This window comes from Chionomys nivalis, chromosome 2, assembly GCF_950005125.1.
Source record: "Chionomys nivalis chromosome 2, mChiNiv1.1, whole genome shotgun sequence".
Lineage (NCBI taxonomy): Eukaryota > Metazoa > Chordata > Mammalia > Rodentia > Cricetidae > Chionomys > Chionomys nivalis.
Genome location: NC_080087.1, coordinates 104,271,582 through 104,291,587, shown reverse-complemented (window position 1 = coordinate 104,291,587; position 20,006 = coordinate 104,271,582). Strand labels below are relative to the sequence as shown.

Here is a 20,006-nt window from a genome sequence, read left to right as displayed (position 1 = left end):
AGCATAGGCAAGAAACGACTGCGGAAGCAAGGAAGCCGTGGGAGAGGCCTCTGGCCTGTCATCAGCTGTCCTTCTCCAGCTGGAGAGTTGGATGTCACAAACAAGAACCCAGGTGCTAACAGCCTCAGGGCTCAGAAAGAACTCCAGACAAGGAAAGGGCACAGCAGGGACCTGCCCAGTATGACATCAGAATGCTCCACAAAGGCCACATGAGGGCAGGCAGAGGCTGGAAGCAGCTCCCCCCTCCCCCCACCTTTCCACATAGTGAACAGCAAGAAGCTTTCCAGCAGAGAGAAGTTGGCTTGACTAGAACTGTCTCAGGCAAGACATAAAGGTACAGTGTGCTGCAGACCAGCCCCACAGCCACTGAAACACAGAGCTTCTTCAACTGCCTTCCAGCTGAAGAGAAGGTCGCTTCTTCTCACTTGCTAGACCAATTCACACAATTCTGTCTGACGAACAGAAGATGTACATCCTTCAGAGGACTATCTGAGTAGGTCTGCACTACTCCAGTGGCCAGTCAGTCGGCAGGGCCAGGGCTTTCAAGAACCATTGTCCTGAGTTTTAGGTAAAAACTAGCTGAAAACCTCAAAACCTGCTGGGCCTCAGCAATGTCTACTAATTGCTTCACAAAACCCACTCTCTGGAATTCTTCAGGAACACTTAATTGGCTTATGAAATCCAGTAAGGGGTGCCCCCAGGTTCTGGGAAGAAGGCACAGCACCCCTAAGTTCCTAGTTGATAATTGTTCATCTGTGGTCTGGAAGCCATGCTGAATCTAAATGAGCAATTCAGATCACTAGAAGGCTCCAGATGAAGCGCAAGACACAACTACCTCTGTACAGGGCCTTGGACAGCTGGAGACACAAGGAATGTTACAGGATATACATGTATTTTTATTTTTTTCAAAAAGAGTAAATTGCTGGGCGGTGGTGGCACACACCTTTAATCCCAGCACGTGGGAGGCAGAGGCAGGTGGATCTCTGAATTCGAGGTCAGCCCGGTCTATAAGAGCTAAGGTACCAAAGCTACACAGAGAAATCCTATCTCAAAACAACAACAAAACAAAACAAAAAAAAAGAGTAAGTCACTTGCCTCAAGCACACGGCACAAGAATCTGCACTCGTTCTAACTCTGGAGTGGGTGCTAAGCCCGAGTCCCTAGACACCTCATTCTGCCCACTCCAGCCTAGAGTGGACCTGTGCTGCCATGTCCTGCTATTTCCAGCCTCCACTCCTCCCTACAATGCTTCTCCTTTGTAGATGCTTCGGATAAACTCACAGAAACAGAACTGCTTGCTGAAGCAAAACAGCCTCAACAGCAGGTGTAGACAGCACCCCTCCATGGCTCTAACTTGACAGTGTGGAAGTTCTGGTCTGGATTACTGTGCTGAGGCTTAGGCAAGGGAGCTGACTCAGCACCTCCTCTCCTTGCTCTTGGTCTCCAGGGCCTCCCACCAGGACGAGCAAACTGGCTGCTCTTCAGGCTGGCTGTCCTTGCAAACAGGGCACCATCTTACCCGCCTGTGCACAAGCTGACTATGGGGCTTCACCAAGGTTCAGTTGGGAGTCTGAGAGGCAATGGCAAGGTGTCTTGTTACCTTGTGTATCCCAAGTGAAGCCACCGAGTTTTGGATTTAAGTAACATGAAGGAGTGGGGTTCTGAAAGTCATAAAAGATACCCCCTTCTACATGCCACAGCCAGCGAAGTGGACACTTCAGGTTCAAAGAAGCAATTGCAGAAAAGCCCTCCCCTGACCATATACCGGACATGGGCCAACTTGTAACATATGGCCTCCAGGCCCCGGGTTCCAGGAACGCGGCCTGACAACTGAGGCCTGCCAGATGAAGTGCCATCAAGTAAGAGCAGCGTCCCAACAGGGTGTGCTACTGCATCTGGCCTTTCTCTCTAACCAGAAGCATTTAGAAACTGGAAAGCTGAGTCCTATGTCCTACCTTATCCTAAACAGGCCAAAGTGTAGGGACATAGGGTCTAAGCAAAGAAAGAGCTCCAGAATTTGTCAGGGCCACTGGCCTTCAGCTGAAAACAATGTCCAGGCAGCACAGATGATATCCTGCAAAGATGGACAAAACCTCCAGGAGCTGTGAGCAGAATGAATCCATGGCTACTCACTTTAGGTGGTGGGTCAGATGGGTTCCCACGGGCCCCTCCTCACACACACGAGCATAAGAGAGATCTCAGGTTATCCTGTCCCCCAAAACAGGCTATGCTAGAGCACTGGAAAACTAAAACTCACTGCTTGTAGGATTAATGCTGATGTGCAAGTAACTGCACTGAAGCCAGAAGACTTCTAACACTTGTCTCAGAATAGAACAGCATCTAGCATTCCAAACCATAAAACTCACAGCACTTGCAGCAGTGATGCACTTCCAGACATGTGCAAGTGGAAAATGTGACCCTCAGCCAGAGGGAGAATCAGGCTGACTCAGAAATGACGAACATGATGGATTAGTGAACAGGGACGTTAAAGCATCTGTTAGGCAAGTGCTCGATATGTTCTGGGAACAAAATGACAGATGACAGAATAAGGGAGAACTGGAAAACAGAAAGGCAGAAGTTCTAAGTTCAAAAATAAGATTCCTGAAGAACAATTCTATTGGATGGGGGGGGGGTGCACGCAAATGTGGGGCTATGAAGGACGGGCCCTTGGGACTCACTGTCCTGCTCATGGCAGGCCACACCATCCCTGTCAATGGCTGGGGGCAAAGGAACAATGCCAGTCCACTTTGTAGCCACAGGCTCTTCCCAGGCTCTCTAGCCTGGTCACACGACTCCTGGATCTGTCCTCCCCACTGCCTGCCAGGCACGCCAGAGGCTCTCCTGCCCCTTCCAGTTGTCTTCTCTGCTTCCTCCTAATACATTCCTTCAACATTTCCTTGGTCTTCTGTTTCTTTGAAGATCCAAATAATACAACGGAACAACAGCATATTTCTTAACAGCATAGAAAATAGCGAACACAAAAATATAACAGAATTGACTCAAAATAAGACAGAAAGAAAATGGTCAAAGCAGTTTCAGTGACCCATGAAAACTTCCATCTAATGTGCATATAATAGATTCCTCAAACCCCTAAGAATAGCGAAACCTTTCCCAAATACTTTACAGAAAGCACACCCAGAAACCCAGCAAACCTCTGCAAGATACAAAGACAACCACACAGACGCAAATCACAATGAACCCCTTAAAAACAGCACTAACGGGGCTACAGAAAACCCTGAAAGAATCCTGGGGCAACAAGACCAAAGACAAGAGTTGACTAGACTTCTCAAGAGAAACAATGCAGGCACAAGGCATAGAGAACCTTCCAGGTGTTGTGAGAATGGTCAAGCCAGAATCTTGTATCAATTGAAAACACCTCTCAGAAGTAAATATTTTTTAGTTAGGCAGCCAAAGGAATTTGTCACTATCAGACCAGTACTGTAAAAACTGTTAAGTCAAGCAAAACTGGGTCCAAATAAAGGTATGGTATACACTCAAAATGACAGTTCAGGAAGAAGTCAAAGCCCTTTCCAAATCTCTTTAAATGGTAATAATTTACTATACAAAGGCTTCTATAAGCAACATTATAGCCCTGCTGGAGACCTTCCTTCTCTTCCTTTCTTAAACTTTATTTTATAATTGACTTAAAAAAATCAGAGGTTTTGATATTTCTTTTTCATACACCCATTGTTTCTGCTAACTCTCCCATCCACAACCCACGTCTCCATCCTCCTTACCCTGACTGAAAGCAACCCACACCCAACAATATCGTTTTCTTTCATATCACCTATGCTCTACCAGACACCCTCACTTAAGGTGTCCCGATGGCTCCTTTCTAATTCCTGGCTTCTACGTATGTTCCAAGTTAAGCACACAGATATAAAGAGGCGAAGCTGGACCTGCATATGAGAGAGAATGCGTGGTATTTGTCTTCTGACCCTGGCTCATCTCATTTGGGAGATTATATATATAATTTTATCCATGTACCTGAAAATTTCATTTTTCTTTACAGCTGAGTACAGTTTCATTTTGTATATACCACATTTTTTAAGCCATCATCTGTTGACAAAATATATAGGCTGATTAATTTTCTGGCTATTGTGTCAAGAACAGCAATGGACATTATGGGCCAGGGTCTTTATAGCAGGATATAATGGGGTCTATACACAGGGTGGTAGAGTTGGGTCATATGGCAGGTCCATGTGTTGCTTTTTGTGGACCCTCCACACTGATTTCCATAGTGATGCACCAATTCACACTCCCAATAACAGTGACTAAGAGTGCTTTGCTCCCAACAGCATCTGCTGACATCTGACTCCTGGATAATAGCCATTCTGGCTGGGGTGAGATGGAATTTCAAAGTTGTTTCAGTTTGTATTCCCCAATGGCTAAATTATATTGACTACTTTCTAAAGTATTTATTAGCTATTAATATTTCTTATTTTGAGAATTCTCTATTCATTTCCAAGGCCCATTTTTAAATTGAACTGTTTTCTTGAAGTTTTAGATTTGTTCTTAGTTCTTTGCACAACCTAAATTTTAGTCCTCTGGCAGATGCACAGTTGCCAGATATTTTCTACTATTCCATAGGCTGCATGAACAAAAATCCCAGCACCAAATGCAAAATCTCTCCTTATAAAATTATTGGTCACAGAAGCCCCAATAAAGGTTCTCAGTATTCTTCTTGGTTAACTGTAGCCAGTCTTTCTCTGTCCTGCCTGCCAGCTCCCAAATAACCACATGGAGACTTTTTATTAATTATGAAAGCTCGGCCTTAGCTTGTACTTGTTCCTAACTAGTTCTTATAACTTAAATTAACCCATAATTTAAAATCCTCATTCTTTTACATGGCTTGGTTACCTTTACTCTGTACTGCCCATCTTGTCTCCTCTGTGTCTGGTGGTGACTCTGCCTTTCTCCTTCCCAGAGCTCTCTCTGCCCAGAAGTTTTGCTTATACCTCCTGCCTAGCTACTGGCCATTCAGTTCTTTATTAAACCAATCACAGTGACACACACATCTTCACACAGTGTAAAGGAATATTTCCACAACAGATATCCACCAGAACTAAATGATAAGACACCATGTACCTTGGTTTCAAGATTCAGAGAAATCAAACTGGATCCCAGCCAACTGTCTCTTCCCTGCCACATGACTCTCCCAGTGCTGAAAGTGTTATGCTAACTAAAGGGTGAGAAAAGGCCTCAGTGGTCTTACCCAGGTGTGAACCCTAAAAATATAAAGCCAACTTGAGAGACAAGCTGCATCCACAAATGCAATAGTGGCATTACTACTATAGGTAACCAACAACTCTTGGATTAGATTTGAAGCCTGCTCCACAGCAGAGAATACATGTCTGGTATGATAAACCTTTGCTCTCAAACTCATGGTTGGGAAACCATGGTTCTTAGAGGGAACTTACCACTATAGTCTGACCTGACACCAAACTGCCTTCTAAATACTTAAGGTTATACTCAGATAAATGCTTCTTGACTCAATCAGAGAATCTTCTCTGTGAGTGAATACCAGTGAATTCAGAGACTCATGACTGCTAAAGGTGCTAAGAATAAGTGACGGCTGGGGGCTCATCCCTTTATAGACCTCTTAGTTAGACAATGTCATGGACGAGGGAACAGAAGGAATATACAAGTGGGAAGAAAGGACAAATGCTGCAGAATGCTATCTTCAGGGCACGACACAGCCACTGAACACACAATCTCACAGCAGTTGTGGTTGCCTGCGCTGTACCTGTATGAGAGTCAGTGTCAACAGTCAACCATAGATCAGGGAGGGACTTATGGGACCCTCCTGTCCCTGCTGAACCACTGGCTACTGACAGATTCTGGAAGTTGCTGTTTTCAGGTGTCTACCCAATGGTGACAGTTCCAAACCCATGGTCCCACATACCACGTTGTTAAAAATCAGTGAGATCTACACCATCTGACAAGGCCCCTCTGAAGGAAGCTGCTAACAGATGTTGGACTTTTCTAGGGACAAATTGTTTTGTGTGCCAAAGCCATGTATGTAGAGATAACTTCCAACTCTTCACAGCCAGAGCTGTGACATCATAATGAGTTAAATGAATGAAGGAAGTACTGGTAAACACAGTGCAAGTAGGAGGCCGGGGTATACAGTATGTTTAGAGCTACCTTTGGATGCCAAGACAATGAGGGCCGACTTGTGATAATTAGTCTGAACTGGGAATGACCTAGAAGACAGTAAAGCACACCTCTGGGTGCCTCTATATTTTCCTCTGAAAACAAGAGCATGATGGTTCTGATCCACAAGTGGACTGATCCCTGGATAGACAGAGTATGATGAGATGCTTGGGATGTTGGGGCCCAGCTGGAAGAAGTGACTACCATGGACAAGTCCCTAGGAATTGTGGCTTCTCCTCAGCTTCTTAACTGCTATATTAGTTGTTGTTCCCTACCTTGTCTTCCTTGCCAGGATAGACTGCCACCCATGAAACTCTCAGGAAAATAAGTAATTCTTCCCTAATGTTGTTTTTATCAAGTGTTTTGCTGCCACTACAAAAAACAAAAACAAACCAACAAACAAAAAAACCAACTAAGTCTTCCAAAATGAGCAGGGACAGTCCCAAGCATGGCCCCAATGCAACAGCTGGGCCTCTGTGTATTGTGGCCTGAGCCCCTGCTCTAGTCTTTATTCTGTCTTCTGCCCCCATCTTTTCAACTTCCTCTCACTTACTCTTTGCCAACCAATTCACAAAACTTTGGTTTTTAATAACAAAAATCAAGTAACAAACTCAGAAAATACTGGCTAGCCAGTTCCCACTCTCCTGACACTTTTCCTCAAGGTTCACCTGAGACCCCACGCAGTCATCAAAGCAAAACCCTGAGCTTCCTTCCTTGTCGCGGATATTTATACACTGTGTGAAGGTGTATTGCTGTGACTGGTGTAATAAAAATTTGAATGGCCAATAGCTAGCCAGGAGGTATAAGGGGGATTTCTGGGAAAGAATGGAAAAGGAGGAGGGCTCTAGGCACAGGGGGATGCCAGGAGACATGGAGAGGAAACGGGGGTGCAAGATAGAAGAGAGGTAATGCCACATGATAGAATATAGATATAGTGGGTTACTTTAAGATATAAGAGCTAGTTAGGAACAAGCCTAAGCTATATGCCCAACGTTCATAATAATAAGTCTCTGTGTGGTTATTTGTAAGCTGGCGGCCCAAAGAAAAGTCTTGACCTTCCTCCCACAGTACCAAGGTACACAGCTCCTGTACCTCTTTATACCCAGCCAGTTCGCTCCTTTTCACTAGCCTCCTTCCTCATGACATGAAGTGTCTTAACACTGTACTCAAGTGCTTGGCTGGACTCACTATCTTGCTGGTGGCACTCTGTGCTTCCCGGGAGTGGGGTGAGGCAGTGTTGGCTCCCCAACAGCAATGGCAAGTAGTGCTTGCCAGTGCAGTGTAAGCAAATCACTATGTCAGAATTGTTTGAGGTTTGAGCGCAGTGGCTGGAAGACAGTTCTGCTGCCAGAGAAAGCCTTTGTGAAAGCTACGGACTCCCAGACTGTCAATAGCTAGGTGGGAAACAGAGGGCCTTCATGTGTTCATCTCTGACTCATCCACAACGCAATTTCCAGAGGGAAATTTTGTGATAATTGTTGATGTCTAATAGCAAAGAAAACTCTGATTCTAGGAAGAAAGTCGTTATTATTACCATGCTTCATTTCAACCCATCATTTTTAATGAAAACAACTTAGTTCTCTTAAAAGACAAACAAACAAACCAACCAACATTCCTCTAAACGGTTACAGTTTTCAGTCACCAAAGAGGAAGCTTGAGGAACACACAGTATAGAGACAGAGCGACCCTTCAGAGGAAAGACACGGGGCAATAAAGGTCAACAAATGGCCACACTGGTCATTCACTGAACCAGTGCCCACCTGAGACTGCACTGCAGGTTCCTTAGACTGTGACCGAGGACAAGGGGCACACGCATCACTGCTGAGAGGAGCCTGCAGACAACTGGAGTCTGTGCCATGAGGTCTGGGTGGGGTGGGTGGGGTCCTGGCACAGAACAGAGCGAAGTGCTGAGGAGACCTGGATGACACTTAGTTGACACCCAGTGTCCATGCCTTGTATCTCCTGAAAGCTGGTGACATCACAGCCATCACCCCCCACACACACCCACAAACACACACACACATATAAAAGATATATATGTAATTATCACATTATACTATATATCTGTTATGTCTTTTAAAAACTAAACTTATTTAAATAGATTTTTCCAATTATTTGTTTAAAATCTTAAACATTTCTAACATTTGATTAAATTCGCATGTTCAATGCTATAGACTCTTTTTGTTATTCAGTATTTGTTTTAGCATATTGTCTTAGGTATATTGCTGTGATAAAACACCATGACCATGAAATAAACTCTTTGCTCCCCAAGTTGCTTTTGGTCATGGTGTAGTGAATCTCCTTGTGGGTGAGTAGCACTGTCAAAGTCTAAAACTATCTTTATATTCTTAATCAAATACAAACAAAAGGGACAAGGAACAGCCACAGTGAGAGAAGATGTGAGACAGCACCTGCCAGGCTGCAGAGACAAAAAGATCACACAACAGCAGTGAGACAGGCAGTAAAGCAGACCCTAAGACAGGCACTGCAGCCATCAGAATACTCTATTTGAGACTGTTTCGGAAATTTGTACAGCAAAACTAATTTTGCAAAGTTGAAAGTGTAAACTCTAGAAACAACAAAAAAGATAATGATTAAAATTAAAAGCTCAGTGATAAGAACAGCAGATTAAAGGGCAGGAAAGATGCCCTTCAATACTTGGAAGATGGCAGATGAACATGTGTGGGCTGAAACACACTGAGAAAGGCGGTAAGAAGACTGTGCACGGGCACAGTGAGACACAGCCTTTGGGAGCCCGAGGAGAGCAGAGAACTGGTACTGACTGTGGAGACCAGCTACAGGGACAAAGGGCTTCACAAACCTCAAGGCGACTGAGGACAAAGGCACATGGTCTGGGCCCAGGTACACACACCCTTGGCAAAGCTCAAGACCACATCAGCAAGCAGACAAAAAACAGACCCTGTGGAGAAACAAGAACCATGCCACAGAAATAGCAAGCTGCTCTTTAGAACACAGAGCCAGAATCCAAAGATGCTCAAGTCTGTACTGGGTGAAAGAAAACAAGCTGGCAATCCAGAATTCTCTGCCCCAAGCAAATTATTCTACAAGAATGAAGATAGTCTCCCTTCCAAGTTTAACCTAAAGCTGAATATGGCTTATGACTCCCTGGAAGTGGGGGTGACAGACATTGTTAGGGTTTGAAGCAAACCATGGTAACTGTAATAGGCCAACAGGGGAGCAGGCAAGGCTGCTCACAGTATCAGTCCTATAAGTGCCAACAGGGAGAGTGTGAGAAAGGCTGAGCTGTCTCCACACTGCCCTGTAGAAGTGGGACCCTGACAGCATGAACTCACGACTTTCAACACACACAGATAAACACACAAAAAATCGTATACAGGGAGAGTATTTCCTCACAGCAGATACTGAGGATGTGGAAGGGGTGACAGAAAAAGAACTGCAGTTAGGAAACCAGGCCGGGCAGTGGTGGCGCACACCTTTAATCCCAGCACTTGAGAGGCAGAGGCCAGCCTGGTCTACAGAGCAAGTTCCAGGACAGGCTCCAAAGCCACAGCAAAATCCTGTCACTCTGTACTCACTCTGTAGACCAGGCTGGCCTTGAACTCACATAGATCTGCCTGCCTCTGTCTCCCCCAGTGCTGGGATTAAAGGCGTGCGCCACCACTGCCTGGCTGAGTGTCCCAATCTTTATGGTCATTACAGTCAACTAGAAGACTCAAGAGAACACAATCCCACAGCCCAGGCTGGGGTGTGAGCTAGCAGGCCTAGCGGTCCGAGAAGCGGTATTCCTAATGCATGAGCATGCACCCTGGAGAAAAGGTGCAGAGACCACGCAATGAGGAAGAACAACGGTGTTCAATGAGTTTGATGATATAGGATAATAAAAGGGCATTATAGTGATCTCAGATAGCAAGACAAGGTTATCTTTTTCTATTATTAGGTACTTTTTTTAGGTTGGCCATGAATTCACTGCATAGCTAAGGATTATCATGTGCCAGTGGACACATGGAGAAGGCACAGAATCCTCTGTAACCAGAGTTCTAGAGTTATGAGTTACTGTTGGGGTTAGTAACTGAAGCCAGGTCCTCTGCTCTAATTGCTGAACCATCTCTTCAGTTCCTCTTACCATTTTTAAAAGTTTGAAGTATCCCCCAAACAAATTTAAAAATACAATAATAAAAGATAAATGAAGATCAAATAAATATCATTTTAATTTGCTGCAACAAAGAATTCCTCCAGGAGGAATGATCCTAAGCAGAAGCAGAGCCATGAAAGGATGTGAGCCCCAGCAGGGTTAAGTGGTGGGTGGTGCAGACCTATCTTGAGTCAATAATGTCTTGAGGGACTTAAAATGTACAGAGAATTAAGACACACAATCACAACAGGTCACAGGAGAAGTTGGGCAAACGGGGCTCAATGCAGTCTGTGACTTCCCACGGTCTGCAACTGGAAAACTACTGATATTAGACTTAACTATATCAATTCTGACCACTTTAATTACCAGTGATTACTAGCTAATTACAGCAAGCAGAGGGAAATAAATGAAGCCAGAAAAAAAGGTAAGATAAAACAGAGAGCAAAAACCCATGACAGGCCAGAAAACACTGTGAAACAACGCAGCTAAACCCACCTTCCTTCCACTGTGACTGGATAAATATTCCAAATATTGAGAATAACAGAGGTTTGTTTTTTTGTTTTTTTTGTTTTTTTTTTTTTTGGTTTTTCGATCTCCCGGAACTAGCTCTTGTAGACCAGGCTGGCCTTGAACTCCCAGAGATCCGCCTGCCTCTGCCTCCCGAGTGCTAGGATTAAAGGTGTGCGCCACCACCGCCCGACATAACAGAGGTTTTTAATGCCTTCATGGAACTAGAGAGGCTGACAAAAGAAGCTGTGCTATGCAAACACTTGCTGGAGAATGGAGAAAGGGAGGCGCTGCAGCAGCACTCACGGGAACAGCCCATTACTAAAGGCACAAAAGGGACAGCACTAACTACCTAGTCATCAGCACATCTACTCCGCCAATGAGGTCAAAGCGAACAGCACAGAGTGGCAGGGCCAGCAATACTGTAGACCCTCTTGCTACAGTACACAGTGGGCAAGAAGGGCCTGAATGAGGCTGCTTCTACACGGTAGAGGGAGGTAAGAAGTTCATGGGGAGCAGCTGAGTCCACTGAGGCTAAGATGTCGTCAGTCCAGACCCAGACCATGCACAGCAAGGAGCCACCACAGCCTTGTTTGAGGAAGCCACGGTCTCCACGTGCACGCAGGAAGAGACACGCAACTGCTTGCTTTCATCTCACAGTAAGAGCAGCAGCAACATGAATGGACGGTGCCTGGTGGGGGTCTTTATGGCTGTGCTCCCAAATTTCTACAGTGAATAAAATTATTTTCAAAAAGGCCCACATTAATTGCTTAAAAAAACATTGAATACTTCAAGAAAGGGAAAAAAAAAACAAACAAAACTGGCCATGGTGGAACCCTTGATCAGTGCTTCTGGTGTGCAGGCGGCAGGAGCGCACGCACCTCTCACAGGGAGGTGGACTCACACATGTTCCCCTCAATGCCCACTTCAATGCAGTGATCTCACACTTTCCAATAACGAGCAAGCCACAGCAGACCATGACAGAGGATCGATCTTTCCACTCCATGATGCTGCTTGGTGCAGACTGCTACTCCTGCTAAGTCTCTGATCCTGGCTGAAGGGCTGGAAATGACCCCACACCAATGGAGGGACAAACGGCTCGTGAAGAAGAGTGTAAATTAGAGGAAGACATGACCGGAGTGGTAGCTGCTGCCTCCACTGTCTTTTCTGCTATCCTTGCTGCTTGGCAGCACTTGGTTGGAGGACACTGCAGAAATGTAAGCCTCATGACTTAGAGACACACTGTGAAGAATACGGTGACATCAGATGGAGCCATGAAGAACTGGACACACCAGCTAAAGAACGGAGGACATGTGTCCATCAAGATGATGCACCTGAACGGTACTGGGTGTGGTGTATGAGGACGCACTGCTTTATGACTGAAATTGAGGGGGACAGCAGCAGATCTATTCTTCACAGAGGTGGCTTAGTGGCCACAAGCACCCCAGACTCTGCCCCTTGGCTAGGGCTCACCTCTCTGAAGCTGTTGTAGATTCGGGTACCCTGGTGAGCTCCAATCGTGATTTCTGGAAGGTAGACAGGAATAGTCGTGTAATTCAGCACATCCATCTTATCCTGAACCCTGAAAAGACAAACATGAATTACAACAAGCCATCAAAATAAGCACCATTAGGAAACTACTATCTTTGACTCTTAAAAGTATCCATATAATAGACAAACAAACAAACAAATAAATAAATAAACCCTAAGATAGGGGCTGGAGAGATGGGTCAGTGGTTAAGAGCACTGGCTTCTATTCCAGAGGACCTGGGTTCACTTCCTAGCACCCACAAGGCAGCTCACAACTGTCTGTAACTCCTGTTCCAGGTGATCTGGTACCCTCGCACAGACATACATACAGGCAAAACACCAATGTACATAAAATAAAAAAATAAATCTTTAAAAGAACAAAACAACAACAAAAAGCCTAAGATAATGGCTGTTCAGCAGCAGGTGTCTCCGAAACACCACCTCCCTCAAATCACCGGGGCTGTGTGGCCACTCTGCTGAAACAGCTCCAGAACTGAGGGAGTTCTGTGAAGCACTGAACCTTCAGAGTTTGGGAAATGGGAAAACATCAATGTGTCCTTCACAGACAAGAGCAGGGAGAAAGGGACCAGCAGATGGTACACACATGCCCTCACTAAAAATAGGCAACATCAATACCACTAGAGGAGGTGGGCCATAGCTATCCATGGTCAGCCTCACTGGGCACTAATGATACCAACTGTGGGCTTCTCTCCTTGCTTTACCATTTCACCCTGCTGATACGAGAATGTTTATAGTGTTGTTACAGCGCATTCACTTTGAAGCTGGTCTCAAAATAACCATTGTGCTTGAAGAGACAGTTTTTTTTTTTTTTTTTTTTTTTTTTTTTTTTTTAAAAAGAAAGAAACATAAAAGCTGGGCCTAGTCATACAGGCTTAAATCCTTGGATGCTTGGAATCTTTGTACTTGGGAAGCCACGACATGAGAAATGCCACAAGTCGGAGTCCAACCTGGGCTACCTGGTGAGACAACTGAGGGGAGAAGGCACTGAAGCTTTTCTCACAGGCTCAAGAAGCAAAGTAATTATTTTCCACAGATACTCAGCCACACCTAAGTTGTAAAGGCAACAGAGGGCATTTCTTCTCTGCAATTTCCAAGTGGAGATTCAATACTCATCTGGCTCCTGGTGGCTGGACTATGTAAGAAGCATCCAGGCTCACTATGCAAACCTGCGGACAACCAGGACCCCACAGGACTAGAACACCTCTAGAGAAATGCAAGGCACATGGCTCCATGGGTCCATAGGGAAACTAGGGCTGTGGCGGACTGAGCTTTGTGCGTAGCAGCAAAAGCTGGTGTCCTAGCACAAAGTGGCTCACATCCCACCCCATACAGCAGCTGTCCAGGTTGCCCTTCCTGCCTATCCTCACTTGTTTAGGTAAATGGCCATATTCGAAACAATCAAAGATAAAGGTTGCTTTTACTAGCTTTCATATCCAGTTGGTTTATCTGTCAGAAAATAAGAAAACATTTAAAAACAATGCAAGCATGCAAACAGTAAAGTCTGCAAGGACATAAGTAGCTGTGTTCTGTAAGCTTGCTTTGTTTAGCCGTCAGCTAAAATTCTACAGGACCAAGGCCCATCTTCGCATCGCCTTCTAGCGCCCTCTCCAGAGCCGCAAGCCGACAACTCTGTCACACACACTCTTTACACGACACTATTCCAGCAGTGTAGGAACACACAGCTCTCTACTGCATCACACAGAATTGTTTTGTACCTGCTACCGTCTGATTTTGTTGAAGTGGTAACAAAATATTTCAACTAAAACGAAGTACATGGCAAATGTTAACAAATATCAAAGTCGTAGGGTGGTACCTGGTTTTCTCTATAGCTGAAAATCCTTAGAAAATGTTGAAAGAAAAAAAAAGGAAAGAAGTGTCCTGGGAGTCTACGAAATAGAACAACAGCGCCATCTATGTTTAGTCTGACAAAATTACAATTTACACATGCCCCAGAAAAAGTTAGAAGGCTGTAAAAGTAACCTGCTGCTCTATTCTGCACTTTATTTAAACCTGGAAAGGTTCAACTCTTAGCAGAGTCACAGAAATGAGGAAGAGGCACACAGCACATCTCCAGGAACTACTTCTCAGGCTAGAGAGAACACCCTAGATCAGAGATAATTAAAGAAACAAAGGCACTAGGAAGCCTTCTATGGCTGAGAACATAAGGAGCAGCTAAGGAGAGTTCTGCTCACAGAACTCTTGGTTCAACTCTGCAGCTGGAAGAACCGAGCTGAGAACAATGTAGCTACTACACCAGTGTCCAGCTATGATGTGGTGACCATAGTCTGGTGGGAGCTTTGAACAGAGGGTTGAGGCAAGAAGACAGAAAAGAGTAAGGTGGCAACTGAGGTTTTATGACTAAAGACTTCTCCGTCCACAGAATGTACCCTTTTCTCCCACCTTTCACAGCCTGTTTTTGCTTCCTCCTCAACCATAGTTCTGCCTGAAACTGTGTGGACAGCCTCCATCTGTCTCCAGACTTCTAGATTGCTGTTTGGAAATGGGCTCCCAGCAGCCACAGTGAGCCTCCTGGGCAGCAGTGGTGCTCTGTGGAAGCCAGGAGGTTGGGCAGGGGTGAGTGAGTGCACCGACAAATATAACTGAAATTAAATGGAAATGCTTTGAAGCAATAATTTGGTCAAGTTCTGGACCAAATTATTATAACTGGCAAGTGGCATGTTTACAGTAATTGTCTTAGAAAATAGATCATAATTTTCACTCAAGAAATTAAAATCAACTCAATTACCATTGGAAACTGTTATGAAACTGAGGAGAGGACACAAGACAGGGAAAGGACAAGGCCATAGTAAATGGAATGAAAGCAATCAATTGGACGTTGTAACTCACAAACTCTGGGAAAATTACAGGACACAGCTCTAGACCCTGATAACCATATAACTAAGTAATTACCAAAATTATGATTTTTAAGCATGGATCAGATCAACACGTGTTTCAGATCACTTTTAGAAAATGACATGGTATTATCTGTGGGAGGTCAAAAGCCAGACACACACCCCAGTCAACACAAGTCTACCCGGATCTTAGACAGAGCTCACACACTGCCCAGCGGTGACTGATCCTAAAAAGCAAGAATCACAGAAATTTGTGTGACAGACCCACAGCATTAACAGGAGGTGCTGGGAAGGTGACAAGGTGACGAGATGAAGAACACTGGGATTCAGATAATCACCGGTACTGGACCAGGACAGAGGCCACAGTTCCTGAGCTAATCCAGGAACAGAATGTCAGTACTTGGGAGCATTCTTCCTAAAGGGGAAACAGGAACAAACAAACAAACCACACTCTGGAGTACAGGAAATGGTTAAGAGCAATTAGTAACTGATCAGAAGCAGAGATCCAACATGGGGACATGAAACCAGCACGGCAGAGAGGAAGAGGGACAAGCAGGAAAGCACAGCGCAGTGCATCAGCTTCAGAGTGGACGTGAGGGAGAAGGGAGCATCGGCATGAACGACAGAGGCCCAAGTTAGTACTACAGCCTCAGACACGGGCATGGACAGAGCAGGGCAAGGCGGCCATGGGCTCAGAGCACAACAGCAGCTCCACTTCTCAGAGTTTCAAACACCAGACCCTTTCTTTCCCCAGCCCTCATATGGACTGCAGGCACATGGCCTTGGCAAGCCAAGCTCCCTGAGCTGGCTCTCCTCACCTGAAAAGCAGGGGTTCCACGAGTAGAGAGAACTTTCCTGCATGCCCTCCTGATGGCACTGCCACATGGTGGCAAACAGGATTTCAGAACTGAAGGTCAGACAGTAATACAGTAATGAGGACTTGCCAAGCAAGGTTAGAACCATAAAGCAGGTGTCACGAAGGTAACTTACCAACATATATGTACAATGTGCACAACACATATACAAGGAACAGACAACAAAGCCAACAACAACCTTTTTAAAAAGAACTGTGAATAAAAAACACTGCCACTAAAAGCAACTTGAGAGTTTATCTTGGTTAGGGTTCCAGAGGGCAAGTCCACACGGATGGGAAGGCACGGCAGAAGTCAGCTGGAGCAGGGACCCGACAGATAACACCTTCAAGCACTAACAGGTATTAGAGAGCAAAGTGGAAGTGGGGTGAGGTTCTGAACTCTAAAAACCCACTCTCAGTGATGTGCCTCCTCCAGCAAGGCTCTGACTCCTAAAGGTTCCGCAACCTCACCGAACAGTAGCACCAACTGGGTACTAAGTATTCAAATACATGAGTCTACTGAGGCAGTTCTCATTCAAATCACATTCCACCCCCTGGTCCCAACAGGCTCTCCTCATATCATAACACAAAACACATTCACTCTATTTTAAAAGTCCTTCAGTTTTAACAGTTTAAAAGTATAGTCTCTTCTAATACTCGTGACAATCTTTTAACTGTGACTCTTATAAAATCAAAAAGCAAATCACACCCTCCCAACAGCATACAATGGCACAGAATATACATTTCCATTCCAAAAGAGAGGAAAGGGAGCATATGAGAAAATATTTGACCAAAGCAAGACGGAACCTGTCAGGACAAACTCAGGATCCTATAGCTCCATATCAGTTGTCTAGGCCTTTAGTTTCCAATGACTTAGATGGCCTCCAACACACATATGTTTCTTGAACTGGTATTCCTTTATATAGCTCTTCCTGTCAGGCATTCTATGGCTCTGGCATCTCTAACATTTGGGGTCTCCACTGCAAACCAGATCTTACATTCTCAGCTTGATTCAATAATCTTGCATGGTCTCCTGCCATCTTAGGGTCGGCCTTCTTGCAGGGACTTCCCTGCCATGTGCTGCCTGGATTTGCAGCTCTCTGAACCATGGAAGAAGAATCCCTGACCCCTCAATCCTTGCATATTTTATTCCTCTAGAGCCCCTGCCTGTAGATAACACTGCCAAAGTCAGCTGTCAGCTTGGGATGGCTCTTCCTTGTCTTCAACCACACTGGTATGTTGAAGCTTTCTAGAGAAGACACCAGGCTTCCTTGTAAGGTGGAAGCTTAGCTGGGTGGGGTCTTGTCTTTTGGGCATCTTATTCCTCCAAAGTAGAACAGGTGGATTCTCTTTCACTGTGCTAATCTCTTTAAATAAGTAAAGTCTCTCTTGAAAGAGATGCCTTGTTTATATGCTTTGGCTGTAAAGATTAAACTTCCTAGAGCTTTTGCCTTCCAAACTGTGTATGTTTTATTTCTTTCTGTCCCAATTGCTCTTTTCAACTATACCAAATATCAATACCATACCAAATACTGTCTTGAAATTTCCTCTGCCAAAGAGATTAGTACATTACTTAAGTTGAGACAAGTTCTCAGAATGAGGGCAGAAGGTAGCCAGATTCTTTGCTAAGATATAACAGCCTAGTTGTTGGTCAAGTCCTTGTTTCCTCTGAACCCCGTGAGCCCTCTACTGTCTGCATTACCCCTAGAATGCCACTGACTTCCAAGTTCCTACTAGAACAATCCATTAAGTTCTACTTACAAAATTCAACTGCTTTTCTAGTCCAAAGTACCAAAGCCTTCCACATTCCTCAAAACAATAAACAAACAAACAAACAAAACACAGGTCAAGTTCTTCACAACAACCGCCCACTATCTAATACCCAAATTTCTAGGACAGCAGGGCAAAGGTCATAAAATCAGGAAGCAAAATTTTTCCTACCAGATCACTAGGGGTGACATTGAATGGAACCATTCCTACTTCCATCCCAATACCTAGATTCATTAATTCTGTCTATAGGAGAAGCAGTACCATACACTGAATGCTAATACAAAGCATACACTACCTTCTGAAGGACCCTGAAGGGAATCTTCATAGTGGGCAAAACTACGGGTAGTGTGTAAGTTTCAACATTTTTCTTGGAAGGAGAAGTAGCAGCTGTGTTGATTAATGGGCTTGTAGACAATGGTTTGGCTGGGTGGTCAGGACTACAGAAGGAGGAAACTGTTTCCCACTTGCTTGTCCTCACTCCTGTTAGCAAGTTTATCTATCCTGTTGCTGGAGCATTCATGTGCCAATATTAGAAGCAACTTCTTTGGGATTCTAATGTATACTAAAGACTCTAGGAATCCTCCAGGTCTTCAGCACCAGATTGGGACTACAGAGAAATCCAGCTTCATGGACTGAACACCTACCAGATTCTCAGTCTCTCCAGTCCATTGCTGGACTATCAGGAGGGTATCCAATGAATTAATCTAATGAATCAATCAGTTCTTCTTCCCTCCCTCCCTCCCTCCCTCCCTCCCTCCCTCCCTCCCTCCCTCCCTCTCTCCCTCCCTCTCTCTCTCTCACATACACACACACACACACACATACACACACACCATTTCAAGCAGTTATAGGCACCCCACGGTGTCCACAGGGATGTTTCTAGGGACCCTGTGGACAGCAAACTCTAAGGGCATAAAAAGCACAGTACTGTCACACAGCCTCCATGTTTCCTGCCATACACTTTCAGTAACCCCACTATGGACACAGCTGTCACACCACAATGCTTAAAGAATATGAGACAGAAACGTCTCTACACACTTAGCACAGTCACAATTTAAAAAAAAATAACTTGACTGGTGTTGTGCCTAGAGTAGGCTAACTGCTCTTTTCTTAGAATGAGTTACAACATCCTAAGAGGTTATAGCTTGCAGGAGAGTGGAATAATGCCAGCAATGCTGTTAGGGACAGAGGGTGCTTCCTGCTGTCAGCCACCTGCCCTCCTGTAGAACAGCAGTCGACACGGAAGAGGTGGGAAGGACAGGAAAACACAGGAACTAAAAATGTTAGGTTTTTTTTCTAATGTATGAAATATTATATATAACAGAATTATTTAAAACTATCAGTTAAATTCAGAGAGGGGGTTAAAAGAAAACAATGTAACAAGTAGAAAACATGAAACATGGAGAAATGGATTTCAATAGTACTGCTCACTTTAATGTAAAAGATCCAAACATAGAAGACACCACTATCAGATGATACGAAAAAACAAGACTCAACCATTTGTTGTGTAAGAAAATGATTTTAAATTGAGGCAATTTAAAGTAAAAGAATGAAGAAAAAGATGCTATGCTTATGCCAAGAGCCAAAGTGTCTTTAATAGAGTATTTCAGACAGAGCAGAGTTCAGAATAAAGTAAAATATCTAACTAGAAGATATAAGATTCTTAGCAACAGGATTCAAATCACAAGGCAAAAATGAATAGGATTCTATGGAGACCCAGGAGAGCTGGCATTGCTTGAGCTCTAAACCCATTTCAGAACTGACAGATCCAACAGAGGACACAGATGACCCGGCCACCGCATGCCTCTGCTTCCTCAACAGGCAGACTCAGCACTCCCTGTCCCGCAGCAGAGCCTACAGTGTCTGCTCAATGGAGCATGCACCAAGGCATAAATAAGATATGCCAGCCTAGCAAACACCTGAATGGAGGGAAAAGAAGAGAAACAGGATGTTTCCAGACCACACGAGGGTTAGGATAGGGGAAGAACAACAGGTAGAAAACTCCAGCGACAACAACTGACAAGTGAGCCAAGGAGGTCTCAAAGGAATTCTGAAAATATCTTCCCTAGTGAAATTATCAAATGTGTAGGCTGCAGGAAAAAGAGTACTAGAGGGAACCTGAGTGCACCAGGGCCGTGTTAGGACAGAGGGTCTAACAGCTGTCTGAGCATCTTCCTGGGATGCTACAGAGAGCAGCTGAGAC

General features: G+C 44.7%; 1 protein-coding gene across 6 annotated transcripts in view; it reads right to left on the bottom strand.

Moving 5' to 3' along the window:
* Window positions 1-20,006, bottom strand: part of Ndufa10 (NADH:ubiquinone oxidoreductase subunit A10) — a 46,111-nt gene that overhangs the window by 7,717 nt on the left and 18,388 nt on the right. For all 6 annotated transcript variants that reach the window (XR_009056666.1, XR_009056667.1, XR_009056668.1 and 3 more), the window contains exon 9: window positions 12,251-12,359. Coding sequence is in view for 1 of the 6 variants with exons in the window: in XM_057761524.1 (XP_057617507.1) it covers window positions 12,251-12,359 (109 nt within the window). In the remaining 5 variants the exon portion in view is untranslated. The remainder of the gene's footprint in view (window positions 1-12,250; window positions 12,360-20,006) is intronic.